Here is an 8,995-nt window from a genome sequence, read left to right as displayed (position 1 = left end):
CTGTAGCCCTGATGTATCCTCAAGCATTCTACTTCCCATGTTTGGCAATTTTAATCTGTTCGATTTATGATGTGGCCTTTCTGGGTTTTTTTAAAAATCTTGAAATGGGGGCTTTGTATTTGAAAAAAGTTGGGATGTGTTTGGCAGGATGTTTAGTCTTCTTCTTCTCCTTCTTCTCCTTCTTCTCCTTCTTCTCCTTCTCCTCTCCTGTGTTTACCATTTTTATTAAATAGGAGATTAATGTGATTTATTCAATCATGGTACAGGGAGTAGCCCACAAAACAGGACTGGTGAAAGAGTTTGAGCAAATTTGAAATAACAAAGATAGTGGCTTTGTTCCACCAGAGTTCAGTATCTGAAGTGAAAGCCATGGTAGAAGGGCAGTTTGAAGAACTGCTGAAAGCAGTCAAGAAGGCCCACTCTTATGTGCTGGCTTTTCTAGAAGAAATGGAACATGCTGCAGTTAATCATGCCAATGGTATAAAGATCCACCTTGAAAAGAAACAAATGACCATGGAGGAATGTAAGAACAGGCTGGAGAAGATGGCTATCCACACCAATGACATCCTCTTTCTAAAGGTACCTTAAGTGATGCTGCTGCTGCTGCAAGTAGCCTGTGTGCTGACCCCAAGTAGTTAATATGTTTAAGCTTAGCATGAACGAGGCACGTTTCATTTCACTGCGTTCTTCTCTAGACATTCTCTAAAAGCCAGTAATATAAAACCAAAATTAATATGAAGTTGCATAAATCCGACAAAATTAAAATAAAGTGGTCATTGAAACCAATGGCTGGTCATTAGGAACAATCTCATGATTGTAAACATGTCAGAACCCTGGAACAGATTAGATAAATTCAGGACTTGTAGTAGGGGATGGAATGACATTCTTTTATCTTCTCCTGTCCCAGGGGCCCCAGCCCTTTTACCTCCCCTCTGCCTGGCTAGGATTCAGTGAGCAACTGCTAGGCTGTGATGGCTTGTGTAAGTCATGCCTACTCCTGCAGCTAGTACTTAAAGACAGAAGGGGGGGGAGATTGAATAGGAGAGCACAGCATTAACTACAGCATTGTAAAATGCTGGTAATGTATTAAACCGTGGTGATCTGTGATACACTTGGCCATTTTGAAGCTTCTGTGAGGAATTAACCGGCATTTGAAACACCAGATCAGTGCATGGGGGAACTGAATCCCAGGGTGAATGCTTTTTAGTGTCCAAATACTGTGCTAACTGAAAAGTAAACAAAATATATATGTGGTTATTTGTTAACAGGAATACTGTGAATTCAAAAAGAGTACAGGAGATGATACATTGCCCAGTGTGTATATTGGTTTAAAAGATAAGTTGTCAGGGATCCGAAAGATTGTCTCAAGTTCCACTGACCATCTTTTACAACTTTTACAAACTATCTACAATGATAAGCTGCAAGAATTTGCCAAACATGGTGAGTACCCCCACCCATCCCTTCCAGTAATGCTTTCCAGCATTGCTTCTAGAACCAACTAACTTATGGTACTTTTCCTTAACAGAGGATGCTGGTATCAAAACCATGGTGTCTGCAATTGTCCCATCCAAACATCGCCTGTCGGCTCCAGAACCCAAGAGCAGGAGTGACTTCCTTAAATGTACATCCTGGACTGCCTTATGTTGCAGGCTTTCTGTTTTTTATCTTTAAAATGGTGGCCTTGCATTTGCAAAATGTGGGGACAGTGGGCAAGTTTTTATTTTTAAACTTCTGACTCATCTTTCTCCCTGAAGGAACTCAGGGTGGCGTACAAGACTACTAAACCAAACAAAAACCCCCACCCAGATTAAAAATAAAAAAACATGGTATAATAATAATAATCAAATAATAGCTATTCACACATGATGTTTCCTTATACTGAATCAGACCATCTGTCTGTCAAGGTGTTGTGTACCCAGGAAGACCGCGCACACGGTCAGGCTCACATGTAGCCAGGCAGGCTGGGGGAGCTTTGCCTCCAGAGACAATAGGAGTGAAGGATCCAAGGGATTAGCCAACTGGCCAGCCCGGATCCTAAAAGGAACCAATACGGAATGATTGTCTGTCAATAAACCTATCCATGATGTGGGTGTGTGTGTTGGCTGTGGCTATGAACAAGAATACAAGCAGGCCGTGAGTCCCGCTAAAGCATCTCAAGTTCTCCTGTATATAGTAAAGTATGAGCTGAAATCACTCCTCCATGCATCAGTCTCAGTACTTTATACAAGGTCAGTATTGTCTACTCTGGCAGTGGCTCTTCAGGGTCTCAGGTAGATGTCTTTCACATCACCAAGTACCCAGTGTTTTTAACTGGGGATCCTGGAGTCTGGGACCTACTGCATGCAAAGCATGGGCTCTTCAACTGAGCCACATTGATGTTGTTTACCTGGATTTCAGTAAACCTTTTGACAGAGTTCCCCATGATGTTCTGTTGGGTAAACTAGAGGACTGTGGACTGGACTCTAGGACAGTTAGATGGACAAGGAACTGGTTAAAGAATAGATGTTAATGACATTTAATACAGAGCATCACTTGTCCCAGACTGAGAGTTCCTACCTATACCTTGTGACTAATAGCCACTGATGAACCTCTGCTTATCCAATTACCTCTTGAAGCCATCCATGCTTGTAGTCACCACCACCTCCTGTGGCAGTGAATGCCATGTGTTAATCACTCTTTGGGTGAAGAAGTACTTCCATTTATCTGTTCTAACCTAACTGCTCAGCGATTTCATTGAGTGCCCACGAGTTCTTGTATTGTGAGAAAGGGAGAAAAGTACTTCTTTCTCTACCTCCTCTATCCCATACATAAGCTTGTAAACCACTATCATGTCACCCCTCAGTCATCCTTTCTCCAAGCTAAAGAGCCCCAAGCGCTTTAATCTTTCTTCATAGGGAAAGTGTCCCAACTCTTTTATCATTTCAGTTGGCCTTTTCTGCATTTTTCCGAATGCTATAATATCTTTTCTGAGGTGTGGTGACCAGAATTGCACACAGTATTCCAAATGAGGTTGCACCATCGAGTTATACAGGAGCATTTTGCCCGCTCACCTCTTGAATGAAAAACAACACAAGTTATGGGTTAAACTGGGAATTTTATTTATACGTAAGCTGATCTGCACCAACAACTTAAAGCATGGGCTGCATTGGACTTGCAAAGCAAGCCTTCTAACAGGGCAAACTCACCCCAGCATGTCACGACCTGCATGCCAGTGCGTAGAGGGGAGGGGAGGGCACATTCCAGCCCATGACTGCAAAGCTCATTGTATGCTCCCCCACCCAAAGAGGACCCCAGCTGAGTCACCCTGACTGCAGAGCCCATAGGCACCCAGTATGAGGATATTGCTGATATCTCAGAGTGCTTGCCAACTCAAAATCCCCATAACCCATCCTTTTCCCGCCTCCCAGTTAGGGCCTAACCAGCTCTACCTTTATACCTCCTAGCCAACTCTACCTTTATACCTCCCCCTCTCAGACCATGTGAAGCAGGCAAAAAAAGGCCCCAATCTGGGTGAGGACCTAAAAATTCCTGCTCAGCCCTAGAAAACTGTGACCAGCTAATCCCACAAGGTCCAAAAGAGGGCGGGCTGGTGGGTAGCTCGCTGTAGGCCAATCTGGGCATGGAGGTCAGCTGCCACCAAACCTGGCTGGCAAACTCACCTTTGATTGGCCAGGGCTCCTGCACTGAGCCGTAATTGGCTCCCCCCCCCGCTTCATCCTAGAAGATGTGGGGGGCAGGCAAATGCCAACGTCTGCTCCAGGGGCAGCCACTGGTCATCTTACTGGCTGATTTGTTCTCAATTCCCTTCCTAATAATCCCCAGCATAGTGTTGGCGGTTTTTTAATGGCAATTGCACGCTGTCTCAACATTTTCAGTGAGTTATCTACCACAACTCCAAGATCTCTCTCTTTGTCAGTCTCCGCCAGTTCGGATCCCATCAATGTGTATTTATAGTTAGGATTTTTGGCCCCAATATACATCACTTTGCACTTGGCCACATTGAACCCCATCTGCCATGTAGACGCCCACTCTTCCATCTTTGACAGATCCCTTTGGAATGTCTCATAATCCTCCCTGGTTCTCACCACCCTGAACAATTTAGTGTCATCCACAAATTTAGCCACTTCACTGCTTACTCCCAACTCCAAATCATTAATGAACAAGTTAAAAAGCACTGGACCAGTACTGAGCCCTGCGGTACCCCACTGCTTACCACCCTCCACTGTGAAAATTGTCCATTTATACTCACTTTATGTTTGCTATTAATTAGCCAGTTTTGTCTTTTATCCTATGACTATTGATCTTACTTAGAAGCCTTTGATGTGGAACTTCATCAAAAGCTTTCTGGAAGTCAAGGTAAACAACATCTGTTGGGTCTCCCTTGTCCACATGTTTGTTCACCTCCTCAAAAAACACTAACAGGTTAGTGATACAAGATCTTCCCTTACAGAACCCATGCTGAGTCTTCCTCAATAGCTTTTGTTCATCAATGTGCCTACTAACTCTCCTTAATATTAGCTTCCACCGACTTACCTGGTATTGACATCAGACTGACTGGCCTGTAATTTCCTGGATCTCCTCTGTTCTGGGCCCAGTACTTTTCAATATTTTTATAAGTGATCTGGATGAGGGTCTGGAGGGGCTAGTCATTAAATTTGCAGATGACACCAAACTGGGAGGAGCAACGAAAACACCAGAAGATAGAGATAGAATTCAATGAGATCTGAACACCCTGAAAAAATGGGAGGATGTGAACAAGAACAAGGATAAGTGCCAAGTCCTACATCTGGGTTACAAAAATGAGCAACACACATACTGGATGGTGGATACGCTTCTGGGTAACAGTGTATGTGAACAAGATCTTGGGGTACAGGTGGACTGTAAGTTAAATATGAACAGCCAGTGTGATGCAGTGACAAGAAAGGCTAATGCAACCTTGGGGTGTAGCAACAGAGGTATAACATCCGAATCACAAGATGTCATAGTCCCGCTTTTCACAACATTGGTCAGACCACACCTGGAGTATTGTTTGCATTTCTGGAGGCCTCACTTCAAAAAGGATGTGGACAGAATGGAGCAGGTGCAGAGGAGAGCAACAAGAATGATTGGGGTTCTGGAGACCAAGCCCTCTGAGGAAAGGCTCAAGGTCTTGGGAATGTTCAGTTTGGAGAAGAGGAGGTTGAGGGGGGACATGATTGCTCTCTTAAAGTAATTGAAGGTCTGTCACTTAGAAGAAGGCAGGGAGCTGTTCCTGTTGGCTGCAAAGGATAGGACTCACAATAATGGGTTTAACTTAAAGACATGAAGGTACCGGCTGGATATTAGGGGGGAAAATTACGGTAAGACTTCTTCAATAGTGGAATCAGCTACCTAAGGAGGTGTGGTGAGTTCCCCGTCAGTGGCAGTCTTTAAGCAACAGCTGGACAAACACTTGTCAGGGATACTCTAGGCTGCTCTGGAGAATGAACTCTATGGCATTATATCAAGATTTTTTGGGGGGTGCAACCTGGCCTCAGTGTCGGTATGTTTAGTTTATTTCTACATTCCTTAGACCAGTCATACGAAAGTGTCTGTATGTGTGATTGTCATGGGGGCATCACACTTTGGAGTGGCTGGCACAAGAACCAGACTTTGGACCAGGAAGAGCCATATGTCCCCTTGAAGTAGAACGCCCCCTGCATGTGGGGGTGTATGACGTGTGGTAGTCCAAACCTTACTTCGGGTGTAAAGGGAAACCAGTTCCTTATTCAAATCTCCTTTAAAATACAGGCCTCTTGTAGGCACTCCAAACAGAAGCTTGTGGCAACTGAACCAGTGTTTGGACTGGGCAGTGCTGTATATCTCCCTGCAGAGAACAGTCCCCAGAGTTTGGGGATGTGTCACTTGGGGTAGTCCAAAGATTTTGAGGGGTGCAGCCTGACCCTAATATCTGCCTGTATGATTGTCCTGGGAGCACCTCACTTTGGAGCAGCTGGCACAAGAACTGGGCCTTCGACCAGGAAGTGCCTTATGTCCCCTTGAAGGGGAGAGTTCCCTGAACCTGAAGGTATATGATATCTGGTGTTCCAGACCTTATTTTGGGTGCAGAGGGCACTTCCTTATTCAAATCTCCTTTGAAATACAGGCCTCTTGTGGCTCCAGAACCAGTGTTTGGACCTGGCAGTGCTGTATGTCTCCTTGAAGGGGACAGTCCCCGGAGTGTGGGAATGTGTCACTTGGGGTGGTCCAAAGATTTTTTGGGGGTGCAGTCTGGCCCCAGTGTCTGCCTGTGTGATTGTCCTGGAGGCATCTTACTTTGGAGCGGCTGGCACAAGAACCAGACTTTGGACCAGGAAACAGTACATGTCCCCCTGAAGGGGAAGCTTCCCTGAACCTGGGGTGTATGACATGTGGTGGTCCAAACCATATTTCAGGTGTAAAGGACAACCAGTTCCTTATTTAAATCTCCTTAGAAATAGAGGCCTCTTGGAGGTATCCCAAATAGAAGTTTGTGGCTCCAGAACCAGTGTTTAGACCAGGCAGTGCTGTATATCCTTGCAGGGAACAGTCCCCAGAGTGTGGGTATGTGTCACTTGGGGTAGTCCAAAGATTTTTTGAGGGTGTAGCCTGGCCTCAGTGTCTGCCTGTGTGATTGTCCTGAGGTCATGTCACTTTAGAGTGGCTGGCGCAAGAACCAGACCTTGGATCAGGAAGAGCCACATGTCCCCTTGAAGGGAAGAGTTCCTTGGACATTGGGGTGTATGATATATGATGTTCCAGACCTTATTATGTGGTTCAGAGCTTTCAAACTCTCCTCAGTGTTTTAGGTTGAATTCATGAATAAGGAATGAATAAGGAACTGGGAATAAGGAACTAACTTCAGCCTCCTCCCAAAGGGTATAATGGTTCCCCAAAATTTGGGATTCTCACATTTTACCTGATACAAATACCATACCGGTACTGGTATTTGGGGAATTTGGTATTTAATGATATTTTTCAGGTCCAATAAACCCAAATCCGAAAAATACTGATCATTTTTTCACACCTCTAGAAAAAACACGTTTTACTGCTGCCATAATCTACACCAGACTCTAATCTGGGAGAACTGGGTTTGATTCCCCACTCCTCCACTTGCACCTGCTGGATGACCTTGGGCAAGCTGTAGTTCTGATAAGAGCTGTTCTTGAAAAAGAGCAGTTTCTGCCGGAGCTCTCTCAGCTCCACCTACCTCACAGTGTGTCTGTTGTGGGGAGGGGAAGGGAAATGAGTTTGTAAACCGCTCTGAGACTCCCTTGGGTAGTGAATGGCAGGGTATAAATCCAATCTCCTCCTCCTCCTCTTCTTCTTCTAAAGGGCCAAGTCCTAAGAGGCTTCCAAACTCTTATCTGAATCAGCTGCAGACAGTTCTATACATTTTGGGATTCAGAAAATGTAAGGAACATGGTATCAGTTTAAATAAACACTCATCTGGGCTGATTAACTAAATGAGACATATTGGAGGAGCAATATTTTCCTATGCATGCTTTAAGGCTATAATACTTAGTGACTCAGGAGCCACATGTAGCTGTTTGACATACTACTTGTGGAAGTTTTGAGCACCAATCGGCAATATAGCACTAACCCCATGTTCCAGGAACGTAGGCAAGGCCCTTACCTGGTAGAACTTGTGCTTGCCTCCTTGAACCATTGCAGGGACTGGTAGATGGGAAAATTTCCCTGAATTCTGAACCAGAGATGGCTGTAAAGGGTCCATCCTCTCCAACAACCCCTGCCCTTCTCCACAGCCTCTGTACTCTCATCCCAGCATCCACCACCATGGCAGCCATCGAGGAAGAACAAGATGGCCACAGAATGGTAATACAGATTTTACTCCCTTCTTCCATAGCCAGCTTACTCTCCTTCAGGCACAATAGCAGTTCAACTCTCTCACCTGAGTTACTTTGCCTCAACCTGAGGAACAAGTGGTAAGGCACAGAGGGAAGACCTTTGGGTCACTATTAGATACACTTAGACTAACTAAGGTTTAGCACTGGGGAGAAACATCCCTACATACTTAGACAGACTGTGGTAGTTCAAAAGGTTATAGTTATATATTTAATACTGATAGTTTTATATTATTGTGTGTGTGTGTGTGTGTGTTTTAGTGGGGTTGTACACAGGTAGGGTTGCGAACCTCCAGGTTGGGCCTGGAGATCTCTAATAATTTCAACTGATCTCCAGAGATCAATTCCCCTGGAGAAAATGGCTGCTTTGGATGGTGAACTATGTGGCATTATACCCCTGTCCTCCCCAGGCTCCACCCCTCAATCTCCAGGAATTATCCAAACTGGGAGTTGTCTACCCTACACACAGGGTGTGCAGTAGTGATATAGCTTTTTTGATTGATGGTAAATGCAAATGTGTCTGTGAACCAGAGAGAGAATAACATTGCTTTATGGAATTGAGAAAATTAAATACAATAACTTCAAAATGGTAAAAATCAGACCAGGGATAAACTTATTTGTAATATAATTTTAATCTAACACAAATATTTAATACCAAGAAAGAAATATTGGGGGGAAAGAAATTGGCTTTACATATCAAGTCAATGTATCTTGCCTCTATCCAGAGGTCATTTCGGGGGGGGAACGCGGGGCATCGCAGCTCCCCCGGGTGAGGTACGGGGGCGGGGCACATGAAGAAGCCCCGCCTCCTGCTCCCGACCGCCCCGCTTCTGGCCCTCATTCAGCCAAGAGGAGGCAGGAGAAGAGGGAGGGTAAGTTGCTTCCTTCCTGCCTCTCCCCACCCCTGCCTGCCTGGGGCCAGGGAGGGCCTTCACAGGCTTCCTTGCACTCCCGCTGGCCTTGCAGGTCCACCGCTGGGCCCCTCATGGGGCTCGGCAGTGGAGCTGCAAGGCCGGCAGCGGCGACCGGGACTGTTGGGGGCGGGGTGTGTGGCCTTATGACACACTTCCGGTGATGTCAGGGGGTGTGGTCTTATGACACACTTCCGGTGATGTCAGGGGGTGTGGCATATG

At 45.4% G+C, this 8,995-nt stretch overlaps 1 protein-coding gene across 1 annotated transcript in view; it reads left to right on the top strand.

Annotated features, from left to right (window-relative positions):
* LOC107118312 (tripartite motif-containing protein 16-like protein) overlaps positions 1 to 8,995 on the top strand; it is a 37,033-nt gene that overhangs the window by 23,940 nt on the left and 4,098 nt on the right. The window contains exons 3-5 of the mRNA XM_015420616.1: positions 346 to 579; positions 1,269 to 1,440; positions 1,526 to 1,621. Coding sequence (XP_015276102.1) covers positions 346 to 579; positions 1,269 to 1,440; positions 1,526 to 1,621 — 502 coding nt within the window. The remainder of the gene's footprint in view (positions 1 to 345; positions 580 to 1,268; positions 1,441 to 1,525; positions 1,622 to 8,995) is intronic.

This window comes from Gekko japonicus, unplaced genomic scaffold, assembly GCF_001447785.1.
Source record: "Gekko japonicus isolate JY-2015 unplaced genomic scaffold, Gekko_japonicus_V1.1 scaffold973, whole genome shotgun sequence".
In the NCBI taxonomy this organism is placed as follows: domain Eukaryota; kingdom Metazoa; phylum Chordata; class Lepidosauria; order Squamata; family Gekkonidae; genus Gekko; species Gekko japonicus.
Note: the sequence above shows the minus strand (reverse complement) of the source record. Positions and strands in the feature narration are given on the sequence as shown.